The 14,110-nt window shown below is 43.1% G+C and overlaps 2 protein-coding genes across 3 annotated transcripts in view; both read right to left on the bottom strand.

Moving 5' to 3' along the window:
• The window catches only part of LOC108104908, a 43,827-nt gene extending 33,405 nt beyond the window's left edge, over positions 1-10,422 (bottom strand). For both annotated transcript variants that reach the window (XM_041819632.1, XM_041819635.1), the window contains exon 1: positions 10,068-10,422. The gene's annotated coding sequence lies outside the window, so the exon portion shown is untranslated. The remainder of the gene's footprint in view (positions 1-10,067) is intronic.
• The window catches only part of LOC108109812, a 68,044-nt gene that overhangs the window by 39,597 nt on the left and 14,337 nt on the right, over positions 1-14,110 (bottom strand). Inside the window, exons 13-21 of the mRNA XM_041817728.1 lie at positions 11,637-14,072; positions 11,484-11,582; positions 11,347-11,427; positions 5,435-8,514; positions 3,419-5,032; positions 2,534-2,971; positions 1,848-2,068; positions 1,052-1,691; positions 201-833 (exon numbers count right to left, since the gene is read on the bottom strand). Coding sequence (XP_041673662.1) covers positions 201-833; positions 1,052-1,691; positions 1,848-2,068; positions 2,534-2,971; positions 3,419-5,032; positions 5,435-8,514; positions 11,347-11,427; positions 11,484-11,582; positions 11,637-14,072 — 9,242 coding nt within the window. The remainder of the gene's footprint in view (positions 1-200; positions 834-1,051; positions 1,692-1,847; positions 2,069-2,533; positions 2,972-3,418; positions 5,033-5,434; positions 8,515-11,346; positions 11,428-11,483; positions 11,583-11,636; positions 14,073-14,110) is intronic.

Genomic DNA, 14,110 nt, shown 5'->3' with positions numbered 1-14,110 from the left:
ACAGGAGACTTATCACCACCACCACCAATTACCAGAGTAACCAATGAAATGGGCTGGGTAACTTGTTTGTCTTCCGTCTTTGGAATTCCAAACTCCTCATCACTTTCGTCGTCCGAATACGCTTTTGGACTAGCCATTCCTGACTCAACTGGTGAGTTGGGCTTTTCGTCTAGCTTAGTTGGAACCTTATCGTCTTTTACGCTAAGAGGCTGTAGAGGAGACTTATCACCACCACCACCAATTACCGGAGTCACCAATGAAATGGGCTGGGTAACTTGATTGTCTTCGGGCTTTGGAATTCCTAACTCCTCATCACTTTCGTCGTCCGAATACGCTTTTGGACTAGCCTTTCCTGACTCAACTGGTGACTTGGGCTTGTAGTCTAGCTTAGTTGGAACCTTATCGTCTTTTACGCTAAGAGGCTGTAGAGGAGACTTATCACCACCACCACCAATTACCGGAGTCACCAATGAAATTGGCTGGGTAACTTGTTTGTCTTGGGGCATTGGAATTCCTAACTCCTCATCACTTTCGTCGTCCGAATACGCCTTTGGACTAGCCTTTCCTGACTCAACTGGTGACTTGGGCTTGTCGTCTAGCTTAGTTGGAACCTTATCGTCTTTTACGTTAAGAGGCTGTAGGGGAGACTTATCACCACCACCACCAATAACCGGAGTCACCAATGAAATGGGCTGGGTAACTTGTTTGTCTTCGGGCTTTGGAATTCCAAACTCCTCATCACTTTCGTCGTCCGAATACGCTTTTGGACTAGCCTTTCCTGACTCAACTGGTGACTTGGGCTTGTCGTCTAGCTTAGTTGGAACCTTATCGTCTTTACGCTAAGAGGCTGTACAGGAGACTTATCACCACCACCACCAATTACCAGAGTAACCAATGAAATGGGCTGGGTAACTTGTTTGTCTTCCGTCTTTGGAATTCCAAACTCCTCATCACTTTCGTCGTCCGAATACGCTTTTGGACTAGCCATTCCTGACTCAACTGGTGAGTTGGGCTTTTCGTCTAGCTTAGTTGGAACCTTATCGTCTTTTACGCTAAGAGGCTGTAGAGGAGACTTATCACCACCACCACCAATTACCGGAGTCACCAATGAAATGGGCTGGGTAACTTGATTGTCTTCGGGCTTTGGAATTCCTAACTCCTCATCACTTTCGTCGTCCGAATACGCTTTTGGACTAGCCTTTCCTGACTCAACTGGTGACTTGGGCTTGTAGTCTAGCTTAGTTGGAACCTTATCGTCTTTTACGCTAAGAGGCTGTAGAGGAGACTTATCACCACCACCACCTATTACCGGAGTCACCAATGAATTGGGCTGGTTAACTTGTTTGTCTTCGGGCTTTGGAATTCCAAACTCCTCATCACTTTCGTCGTCCGAATACGCTTTTGGACTAGCCTTTCCTAACTCAACTGGTGACTTGGGCTTGTAGTCTAGCTTAGTTAGAACCTTATCGTCTTTTACGCTAAGAGGCTGTAGAGGTAACTTATCACCACTACCACCAATTAAAGGAGTCACCAATGAAATGGGCTGGGTAACTTGTTTGTCTTCGGGCTTTGGAATTCCAAACTCCTCATCACTTTCGTCGTCCGAATACGCTTTTGGACTAGCCTTTCCTGACTCAACTGGTGACTTGGGCTTGTCGTCTAGCTTAGTTAGAACCTTATCGTCTTTTACGCTAAGAGGCTGTAGAGGTAACTTATCACCACTACCACCAATTAAAGAAGTCACCAATGAAATGGGCTGGGTAACTTGTTTGTCTTCGGGCTTTGGAATTCCAAACTCCTCATCACTTTCGTCGTCCGAATACGCTTTTAGGCTAGCCTTTCCTGACTCAACTGGCGACTTGGGCTTGTCGTCTAGCTTAGTTGGAACCTTATCGTCTTTTACGCTAAGAGGCTGTAGAGGAGACTTATCACCACCACCACCAATTACCGGAGTCACCAATGAAATGGGCTGGGTAACTTGTTTGTCTTCGGGCTTTGGAATTCCAAACTCCTCATCACTTTCGTCGTCCGAATACGCTTTTGGACTAGCCTTTCCTGACTCAACTGGTGACTTGGGCTTGTCGTCTAGCTTAGTTGGAACCTTATCGTCTTTTACGCTAAGAGGCTGTAGAGGTAATTTATCACCACCACCACCAATTACCGGAGTCACCAATGAAATGGGCTGGGTAACTTGTTTGTCTTGGGGCTTTGGAATTCCAAACTCCTCATCACTTTCGTCGTCCGAATACGCTTTTGGACTAGCCTTTCCTGACTCAACTGGTGACTTGGGCTTGTAGTCTAGCTTAGTTGGAACCTTATCGTCTTTTACGCTAAGAGGCTGTAGAGGAGACTTATCACCACCACCACCTTTTACCGGAGTCACCAATGAATTGGGCTGGGTAACTTGTTTGTCTTCGGGCTTTGGAATTCCAAACTCCTCATCACTTTCGTCGTCCGAATACGCTTTTGGACTAGCCTTTCCTGACTCAACTGGTGACTTTGGCTTTTCGTCTAGCTTAGTTGGAACCTTATCGTCTTTTACGCTAAGAGGCTGTAGAGGTAACTTATCACCACTACCACCAATTAAAGGAGTCACCAATGAAATTGGCTGGGTAACTGGCTTGTCTTGGGGCTTTGGAATTCCTAACTCCTCATCACTTTCGTCGTCCGAATATGCTTTTGGACTAGGCTTTCCTGACACAACTGGTGACTTGGGCTTGTCTTCTAGCTTAGTTAAAACCTTTTCGTCTTTTGCGCTAAGAGGCTGTAGAGGAGACTTATTACCACCACCACCAATTACCAATGAAAGTGGCTGGGTAACTGGCTTGTCTTGGTGCTGTGGAATTCCTAACTCCTCATCACTTTCGTCGTCCGAATATGCTTTTGGACTAGGCTTTACTAACTCAACTGGTGACTTGGGCTTGTCGTCTAGCTTAGTTGGAACCTTATCGTCTTTTACGCTAAGAGGCTGTACAGGAGACTTATCACCACCACTACCAATTAAAGGAGTCACCAATGAAATTGGCTGGGTAACTTGTATGTCTTCGGGCTTTGGAATTCCTAACTCCTCATCACTTTCGTCGTCCGACTTGGGCTTGTCGTCTAGCTTAGTTATAACCTTATCGTCTTTTATGTCAAGAATCTTTGGTTTTCCAACAGGGTCTGAAGGTTTGCTGACCCTGATATCTACCGTCTCTTTAGTAATGCAAACTGATTTTGTGCTACTTTGAATTGAGGTTGAACTTTCTTCGGCCATGAAAACCGTAATATTCTTCGTCTTTAAGTCGTCTATGCTCTGCTTTCCTGACACAACTGGTGACTTGGGCTTGTCGTCTAGCTTAGTTGGAACCTTATCGTCTTTTACGATATGAGGCTGTAGAGGAGACTTATCACCACCACCACCAATTATCGGAGTCACCAATGAAATTGGCTGGGTAAATGGCTTGTCTTGGGGCTTTGGAATTCCTAACTCCTCATCACTTTCGTCGTCCGAATATGCTTTTGGACTTGGCTTTTCGGACGCAATTGGTGACTTTGGCTTGTCGTCTAGCTTAGTTGGAACCTTATCGTCTTTTACGCTAAGAGGATGTAGAGGAGACTTATCACCACCACCACCAATTACCGGAGTCACCAATGAAATTGGCTGGGTAACTGGCTTGTCTTGGGGCTTTGGAATTCCTAACTCCTCATCACTTTCGTCGTCCGAATATGCTTTTGGACTAGGCTTTCCTGACTCAACTGGTGACTTGGGCTTGTCGTCTAGCTTATTCGGAACCTTATCGTCTTTTACGCTAAGAGGCTGTAGAGAAGACTTAACACCACCACCACCAATTACCGGAGTCACCAATGAAATTGGCTGGATAACTGGCTTGTCTTGGGGCTTTGGAATTACTAACTCCTCATCACTTTCGTCGTCCGAATATGCTTTTGGACTAGGCTTTCCTGACACAACTGGTGACTTGGGCTCGTCGTCTAGCTTAGTTGGAACCTTATCGTCTTTTACGCTAAGAGGCTGTAGAGGAGACTTATCACCGCCATCACCAATTAATGGAGTCACCAATGAAAAAGGCTGGGTAACTGGCTTGTCTTGGGGCTTTGGAATTCCTAACTCTTCATCACTTTCGTCGTCCGAATATGCTTTTGGACTAGGCTTTCCTGACACAACTGGTGACTTGGGCTTGTCGTCTAGCTTAGTTGGAACCTTATCGTCTTTTACGCTTAGAGGCTGTAGAGGTAACTTATCACCACCACCACCAATTAACGGAGTCATCACTGAAATTGGCTGGGTAACTGGCTTGTCTTGGGGCTTTGGAATTCCTAATTCTTCATCACTTTCGTCGTCCGAATATGCTTTTGGACTAGGCTTTCCTGACACAACTGGTGACTTGGGCTTGTCGTCTAGCTTAGTTGGAACCTTATCGTCTTTTACGCTTAGAGGCTGTAGAGGTAACTTATCACCACTACCACCAATTAACGGAGTCACCAATGTAATTGGCTGGGTAACTGGCTTGTCTTGGGGCTTTGGAATTTCTAACTCCTCATCACTTTCGTCGTCCGACTTGGGCTTGTCGTCTAGCTTAGTTATAACCTTATCGTCTTTTATGCTAAGAGACTGTAGAGGCAACTTAGCATCACCACAACCATCTAACGGAGTCACCAATGAAATTGGCTTAGTAACTGAATTGTCTTCGGGCTTTGAAATTCCAAACTCCTCATCACTTTCGTCGTCCGAATACGGTTTTGGACTAGACTTTCCTAACTCAACTGGTGACTTGGGCTTGTCGTCTAGCTTAGTTGGAACCTTATCGTCTTTTACGCTAAGAAGCTGTAGAGGAGATTTATCACCGCCATCACCAATTAATGGAGTCACCAATGAAATAGGCTGGGTAACTGGCTGGTCTTGGGGCTTTGGAATTCCTAACTCGTCAACACTTTCGTCGTCCGAATATGCTTTTGGAGTAGCCTTTCCTGACACAACTGGTGACTTGGGCTCGTCGTCTAGCTTAGTTGAAACCTTATCGTCTTTTATGCTAAGAGGCTGTAGAGGAGACTTATCACCACCACCACCATTTACCGGAGTCACCAATGAAATTGGCTGGGTAACTGGCTGGTCTTGGGGCTTTGGAATTCCTAACTTCTCATCACTTTCGTCGTCCGACTTGGGCTTGTCGTCTAGCTTAGTTATAACCTTATCGTCTTTTATGTCAAGAATCTTTGGTTTTCCAACAGGGTCTGAAGGTTTGCTGACCCTGATATCTACTGTCTCTTTAGTAATGCAAACTGATTTTGTGCTACTTTGAATTGAGGTTGAACTTTCTTCGGTCATGAAAACCGTAATATTCTTCGTCTGTAAGTCGTCTATGCTCTGCTTTCCTGTCACAACTGGTGACTTGGGCTCGTCGTCTAGCTTAGTTGGAACCTTATCGTCTTTTACACTAAGAGGCTGTAGAGAAGACTTATCACCGCCATCACCAATCACCGGAGTCACCAATGAAATTGGCTGGGTAACTTGTTTGACTTCGGGCTTTGGAATTCCAAGCTCCTCATCACTTTCGTCGTCCGAATACGCTTTTGGACTAGACTTTCCTGACTGAATTGGTGACTTGGGCTTGTTGTCTAGCTTAGTTGGAACCTTATCGTCTTTTACGCTAAGAGACTGTAGAGGAGACTTATCACCGCTATCACCAATTAACGGAGTCACCAACGAAATTTGCTGGGTAACTGGCTTGTCTTGGGGCTTTGGAATTCCTAACTCCTCATCACTTTCGTTGTCCGAATATGCTTTTGGAGTAGCCTTTCCTGACACAACTGGTGACTTGGGCTTGTCGTCTACCTTAGTTCGAACCTTATCGTCTTTTACGCTAAGAGGCTGTAGAGAAAACTTATCAGCACCATCACCAATTAACGGAGTCACCAATGAAATTGGCTGGGTAACTTGTTTGTCTTCGGGCTTTGGAATTCCTAACTCCTCATCACTTTCGTCATCCGATTTGGGCTTGTCGTCTAGCTTAGTTATAACTTTATCGTCTTTTATGTCAAGAATCTTTGGTTTTTCAACAGGGTCTGAAGGTTTGCTGACCCTGATATCTACCGTCTCTTTAGTAATGCAAACCGATTTTTTGCTACTTTGAATTGAGGTTGAACTTTCTGCGGCCATGAAAACCGTAATATTCATCGGCTGTAAGTCGTCTATTCTCTGCTTTCCTGACTCAACTGGTGACTTGGGCTTGGCGTCTAGTTTAATTGGACCCTTATCGTCTGTTACGTTAAGAGGCTGTAAAGGAGACTTATGACCACCACCTTCAATTAACGGAGTCACCAAGAAATTTGTTTGGGTAACTGGCTCGTCTTGGGGCTTTGGAATTCCAAACTCCTCATCGCTTTTATCGCCCAAAGACGCTTTTGGAGTAGGCTTCACTGAGTCAGTGGGTGACTTGTGCTTGTCGACTACCTTGGTTGGAACCTTATCGTCTCTAAGTTGAATTTTTTTATCTTCCAAGGAAAAGGCGGTCTCTGTTTTAACCTTAGATTCCCCTAAAAATGCTTTTCCTGATTTGCTATTACTATGAATGTCATTTCCTGTTGGAAACTTCGTTATTTCTCGATCTGGAGTTATTTCGACAATATTAGTTCCATCTAACACTGATATATTTTCTATTTTCGATAAATGCCTCAGCTTGTTTTTCCTTTTCAGATTGTCTAGCTCTTCGTCACTATCGCTTTCAATTGTTTGCTTATCTATATACGTTTTAACTTCAGATGGAAATTTAATCTGCAAGTCATTAGTTGTTTCGTCAAGCTCAGAGATTTTGGAGGCCAAAGTATGGCTTTTTTGAAGCTCGTCGGTTTTATCGTGCGTGGGAAACTTGACATTAATACCCATTTCTAGGGTTTGGTCAACTTTTTGTGCTGTATGCTGTTCACTCTGGTGAACGAGCCTATCTATTTTCGCTTCATATTCGGTAGCTACGTGGACAAACTCTTTTGTATCCGCAACGTCAGTTTTAGAAATGGAATGCAATCGTTCGAGGGTATGTGCAAGTTTTGGAAATTCTACGACTTTAGTGTCCTTAATGGATTCTATTGGAAATTCTTGTTTATCACATTCTGTTATAAATTTAATTTGACTCTCTGCGATCCCTGTTAAACCTTCATGTAAAATACTCTTGGCCTCGAACTCTTTAATACTTTCCGTTAGATCAAATCTTAAGGATTCATGTTCAAGGAACGTGGCTGTTGTTGATTTGACATCCTTAATTGTTGGTAATGTTTCTAGGTCTTCTTGTCTTTCAAAGGCCTTTGCCATATCTGAGATTGTGCGCTTTGAGCATATCTTTTCACATACGTCTTCGAGGTTTTCAGTACTGCTGCTCGTCTTTTCCGTGAACCAAACGGGCGACTGTACTTTTTGCTCTGGTATGCGCTTAGATCCTAAACCATCTAAAATCAGATCGGCATCGCTCAGAATTTGCTGCTCTATGGTCGAAACATCAGCCTTTCGGTCAGGGGTAACTCGTTTTCGTGGACTAAATGGCTTAGCCTCTAGACTTGCAGGATATCTACGTTCAATATCCTGCACAACCTCCTTCACCTTTGGTAAAACTTCAATGACATCCTTACCTCCTAAGTCTACGTGCTGCTCAACATTTTCAGTTTCAGTTAAAATCCTTCCAGGTACCTGTTCTACTTGCCTATTAAAATCTATTACCTGTTCTGTTAAAGTCTTTTCTGTTTCACATAAGTCTTCAGCTACCACAAAGGACTTGCGCTTCTCACAAATTTTTTCACAAACTTCTTCTTCAATCTCTTTAAGGCCGAGACCTACATGCTCCATGGCCTGTATTGGCGATATCTTGACCACCTCAGTGGGGGGTTCACACTTTATTAACTTTTCCAGTTCCAAGTCAGCTGGTGTTAGTATTTGCTTTTCTAGCTCTACAACATCGGGTTCTTTAACATCTTCGTGAGGCTGCCGTTTCTGAACTGTAAATGGAATGGCCGACACCACTGTACTGCAGATTTTATCCTCAATGCTTTGCACCACCTCTCGCACCACTGGCACATTTTCACCTATATATTTTGGTATCAGGACGGGTTGCTTGCCAATGGAATCCAATGATTCTGTACTGCCACTACTTTCCAAACGCATAATTTTTCGTCTTACATCGCCACAGCCCATAATTTGTTCTAAATACTCCCTATCATTGGCAGTTCTCTCAAATTCTGCAACTGCCTTTTGATCTACTGCGGGCTGATCCTTCAGCTCCTTCATCAACTGGTCTTGCTTAGGAATAGTCAAGTCTACTTTGGTGCGATCTATTTGTGCTGTCAGGGTTGTTGTCGTTGTTGTCATCTTCGGTGTTTGACTACTTGTACTCATTTCTGTAAATGAGGTAGTGTCTTGTGAGTACAATTTCGGAATATCGGGGAAAGCTACCACACTATGAAGCAGCTTATCAGGTTCATCTGTTCTTGTAAAGGTTTCGGTTTTTACATTATGAACACTGAAGTGCTCTGTTTGAGGCATTCCGGGGATGGCAAAGTAGGGTAGGGCGGTAGGTAAGAAGTAAAGTAGAGTAGAAAACATGGCAATATAAACACAGTTAACACCAATTTAAAATCAAACCGTAGGTTTTTTTATGCTGGGTTAGTCTATGTACACAGTGCAGTGGAGTTGCCGTTGTACATATATAGGTACTTAGAGATAGGTACATATATATGCATATCTATTCTTACTACAAGCTTTACGCCAAAAACCCAGCAGCAGGCACAAACATGCACTTAATGCTTATGCTTTATTATTATTTAGTTGAGAAGCGAAATCAAAATATCTGTTTCGCAATTAACAGATGCCAGATTCCAGATGAGACTCAGCTAAACGAATCCAATACGAACTGGATTCAGATAGGTTGAGCTTCATTTAGATACATACGTATAGGATGCTGCATATGAGGTCGTGGATTATTGGGCCCATTTCTGCTTTGCTTGGATGCTGCACAAAATTCAATGCTTCGAGTAAAATATATGAGCTGAGCTAATTACGTTTGCACATTTTTGTTTAGCAAATATTTAAGCAATGTTTATGTTGATTATGAAATCAAAAAGCAAAAATAGCTAGTATTGCAAGATTAAGAACAAACCACGACATCATATGTCACATACTCGTACGATATTGAATGCGATCTATAAACAACCAATTATATATACTTAAAAAGCGCGCTGGGTTGGTGGTTCTGGGTGCAAACAAATCAAATGTTGATTATACAGTGAGGCTAATATAATTTTTGCTGTTGGTTCTTATAATTCGCAAATAATGACAAAGAGTACGGATACGAGTTTGATATGCTATATACTATATAGAGATGCTACAGTGAGATCTGGATGTGGCTCGACTTAACATTCAGTTACATTACACTATTAACGTTATATATATATGGTAAGTATATGCTTTTTCGTTAAGGATTTATAAAGTTACGAAAAGCAACAGAACATATAATTATTTGCGAAAAACAAATCAAACATAAACATTGCAAACTGAAGGTCATGGTGGTTCATTAGAATGTTCTTCGATGAATCCTCATATGGAGATCGAAAGACGGCTGGTGGTCACCCAGCTCCTTGCTGATCCCAATATGGGCGGATTTTTCACAATTTGGTTGGTTTGTTTCAATTTCAGAAATCCAAAAGTATGCCAAAAGTGTTTATCTTAATGAAAAAAATCTTAGTAATTGCTAAACGAATGTTAATATAAGTAATATTGTAGATTATATGCTTTGGCGTATCCATAGTCGATCGAGTACGAGTATAGTAAACAAGGATATTACATAGGGTAAACACAAATCGAATTATTTAAATTGTAGCTTGCAGTATTATTTGATTGAAAAACATAAACTCAATTGCTTAAATATTTGTTTAAAATTGCAAACGTAATTATTATACCATGACAATCGAGAGGACAACAATGAGAGAGACCTATCAGAAAACGATACCCATCATAGATATATAAACCTACATTCTAAAACTGTGGCAACTTTTCAAATTGATCGTTGTTATACATGAGAACTTACCATTAAATTACAATAGACTTAAAGTTACTTTAGTATCTGGTAAAGTTTAGATTAAATTGTTTATTCCGTTGCGCATTGAATGACACACAAACACAAATCAACACTAATGTACTTCTTGTTTTTTATAGTCTTTAAACTATAATAAATATTTCCGTTAAAACACAGTATATATAGTCGCTTTTCAATCAGAGGAGCTTGCCTCAACGTATCTTTCGGATCGCGCGTACTTGGGAAATTCAAATTCGTGACTAAATCTGCCCGAAAAGTCCGACTATCACTGTACTGCAAGAATGCCAGAGGCAAATTAAATTAAGTATACGCCACCGCTCGGCTTTTCCTACCTTTCTGACCCCTGGCCCTATGACATAACTGCGCAAGGGTCGATTTTCTCACCACCATGCGGTGGATTGAATGGCTACAAATTATATAAAGAAACACTGTGAAATGCTATTAACTGTGCATGTCTTCGGAGGGCTAATGGACTAATAGGCTTTCTTCAGCCAACAGGAAAGTATCCCCGATCGAAGAGCCTTTTGAGATTAAGTTAAAGTTATTAACGCAATATCGATTTGTGGTTCTGTCTATTGATTGGCTAACCCACTGACATTGACACCTACGAATGTTATGCATACACTGCGCAGAACGGCGCCAGACATACAATTAGCCATGTTTCTGCGACCTTTCGTCAGTGTTAACGTAATTGGATTATCGGGAATCTTACCGACATTCGCTGCGGTACAAGTAAGTATCTGAGTGATTTCGTGGTCATATTCATTCAATGCGCTTCAGTTTGGCGTTGGTTATCTGAGGATTGGGAAATCCCCTGTTGGTTTCGATTTATGGCACATTTGCTGCCGTACTTTCAGACTTTTTTGATTAAGATACACACAGTAGCAGCTTGCCATTCGTTTTTATAAATAGAATTAACTAACTAACAGTTCTTTGATCGCAATCGTTTAATGGTTGAATGGTACTTTGCATACAAAAAGCCTTTGGACTTAAATCAAGACGAAATGTAGAGGAACAGAGAAAAGTGGGATAAACTTAATAGGATAAAAACAAAAAACAGTTCAAGTAACACTACGGATTGTGACAAAGAATCAAATGAGAAATACAAGTTAAATGAAGGGGTGTACAAAAAAAACATGGTTATAGATTTATATTTTTTTACCGAAAAAGGCAAAAATAGGAAAATATATAAAGTAAAGTTACATAACAATTACAAATTGCATAGAAATTGAGCATAGAGGCAGCCACCCATTTCAGGATTCGCACTTACCAATTTTGGTAATAGCAGAAACACGTTCAAAGGTCGACTCTGTGGTCGTATGCAATTTGGTCACAGTGTCAGCCAAGTAATCTGTTTTTAAATTGTTGTTACATTCATACGATATTCCATATTTTTAACAAACTTACCACGTTCTAAGCTGATTAGTTCTGGCTCTTCGTTCTGCTTATCGGTTTTGGTGTCACTCGGTGTTGGCGGCGGAGTCTGGGAATGTGGGATTTCGCTCTCTGAAGAGGTAAAATTAGTAAGATAAGGTAAGCCATAATAATGATATAATATACCTATTTTCTTGAGTTCATCAGTTATTTCAATTACGCCCACGCTCATCTTCTTGGTGATTGTTTCGCCCACCGATTTGCAGAATTCGGCATCGGTAAGTGACTTTCGGGGTTCCACTGAGATTGGAGCAGTAAGCCCCTCATCGTTGATTATATCCCTCAGTGGAACAGTGGCTTGCTTGCCGAAGGTGTCACTATCGTATTCACTTGTCAGTGATTGTGGTTCCTGTGTGACCACACTGGTGGTCAACTTGGGTGTGTGGAATGGTGATGCATTATCCCCAACTGGAGCTGCTGATTCAATACCATCGATCAGCTTAGCATCACTTTCGATGATCTTTGACGGCAGTTGTGTCTGCTTTTCCATGATGAGGAACTCCTCAGTGAGCTGTCGTTCATTCAGGGGTTTCTGCTGTTTGGGTAGCTCCACCAATTGCTCTGCGGTTTTCACCACATCATCGACTAGCGCCTTGGCAGGCTCGGAAACCAGTTGGGTTTGCTGCTCCATGCTCAAGAAATCAGCGGTGAGTTGCCTCTCATTTAGAGTCTTCTTTTCAGCGAGCTTCACAGGCTCAGGCTCAATCAGAGACTTAGGAGTTTCCTCGATGAGGGACTTTCTTGGTTCCACCACAGGTATCCTACTCGCTGGTGGTGGGGATTTCACTGTAACTATTGATTCCGGTTCGGATGCACTCGTGGATGTTAGACTGGATTCAAGGGGCTTCTCAACTGCTTGCGGCATGCTCGGCAGTTGGCTTTGCTGCTCCATGCTAAGGAAATCATGGGTAAGCTGGCGTGCTTCGGAAGTTGTAATCTGCTCCTCGATTTTGTGGAATGTTTCAATGACCTCCGCCACCTTTTCAGCTACCTTATCCTCTTTAGATTGAGCCTGCAAAAGTGGCTTGTCCTCGATAACAACTAACTCTTCCATTTTTGTAGAAATTTCCGACGTCTTCTCAGACTTGGTCACCTTCTCCTCAATCTTGTGGAATGTGTCAAGCAGCTCGGTTACCTTTTCGGTGACGGTCTCGGCCTTGGCGATTATTTCCGACTGCTCGACGGATTTATCCTTGAGTTTCTCGCCTCCCAGTCCTGCGGTCATAATGGTAGCCGTAGATGCGACAACGTCATCCAGGATCTTTGACTCCCGGTCGACCTGCTTATCCACAGATTTTCTCGGCTCCACTTTGGGAATTTTACTTGCTGCTGGCGCTGCCTTGGGCTCGGCCGCCAGTTTCTCGCCCTGCAGGAAATCTTGAGTGATCTTACGGGCTTCCGCTTCCGGAATCTTCTGAGCTTCGGCTGGTATTGTCTTAACTGGAATTTTTGAGATCGGTTTTTCGGATTTGATTTCAACGACAGAATCAATTTCGGATTCAACTGTAGCACGTGGAGCAGCAGTGGGCTTTATTGAGTCCTCGCTAGGCTTCCGCGTGAACTTGGGGATCTGAGTCTTGGGCTCACCACCATGAAAGTCGTATTTAACCTTCTTGGCCTCGAACTCAGCAATTGTTTCCTCAATACTTGAGCTTTCGATAACTTGGACAGACTTCACGTGCTCCTGGGTGACGGTCTTTGCTTCCTCCAGGTTTTTAATGGTCTCGCTGACTTTCGTTGATTCGACAGACGCCTGAGAGGGCAGGGTAGCAGTAGGTTCCGAAGGTTTGCTACTCTCAAAAGAACTAATAATATTTTCAACCTTCTTACTGGCTATTTCGGTCACCTCGCTAATGACCTGCTGAACCTCCTTAACGGTTTCCTGTGGAACTGAAGCCAGAGGGCTGGTCATCTCCTTGGCCTCTTCAATAAACTTCTCGTGAACTGTTGCGGTGGTGGAAGTAGCTGGAAGTTGACTGCGTTTCTCGACCTCCAGGAAATCTTCGGTAATATCACGAGCTTCCTGACGGGTAATTGTCGTCACCCGACTGAAGGTTACACCATCCTTCTCTTTCTTCTCGGCGGCACTGATGTCCTGGACAATCTTATCGGTCTGATCTGGGGATGATGGCTGGTCTTCCTCCTCTGAGCTGCGGCCGGATGTCTTAAATTTGTGGGTCAGCTCCTTGTCGAACTCGCTCTTGCTAATTTCCGTTGAGTCCATCTTGCCCATCTTCATCTTGATGACTTGGTCGGGTACTGTTGCTGTCTTGATAATCACATTATCGGCAGGTAATTGCATCAAGATCTCGGATTCGTGGTGTGCCTTCTTGTCTTCGATGAGACTCTTACGCTTGATTTCGGTTATTTCGCGGGTGATTTCCCTCTTTTGCGTTGAGGCAGGAATGGATCGCTCCACGGACAGACGCTTGACAATCTTCTCCCGTCGTTCGGCAACCGTTCGCTTGGCAGCTTCCTCATCGGACTCGGATTCCTCGACTTCCTTCTCCTCGGCAGAGTATTTGACCTCCTCGCGTTCGTTGATCTGCTGGATTCGCTTGCCTGGGGGAGAAGCTTAAAGGGTTATTCGATGGGAAGAC

The sequence above is a fragment of the Drosophila eugracilis genome, unplaced genomic scaffold, assembly GCF_018153835.1.
Source record: "Drosophila eugracilis isolate 14026-0451.02 unplaced genomic scaffold, ASM1815383v1 contig_1104, whole genome shotgun sequence".
NCBI lineage: Eukaryota > Metazoa > Arthropoda > Insecta > Diptera > Drosophilidae > Drosophila > Drosophila eugracilis.
Note: the sequence above shows the minus strand (reverse complement) of the source record. Positions and strands in the feature narration are given on the sequence as shown.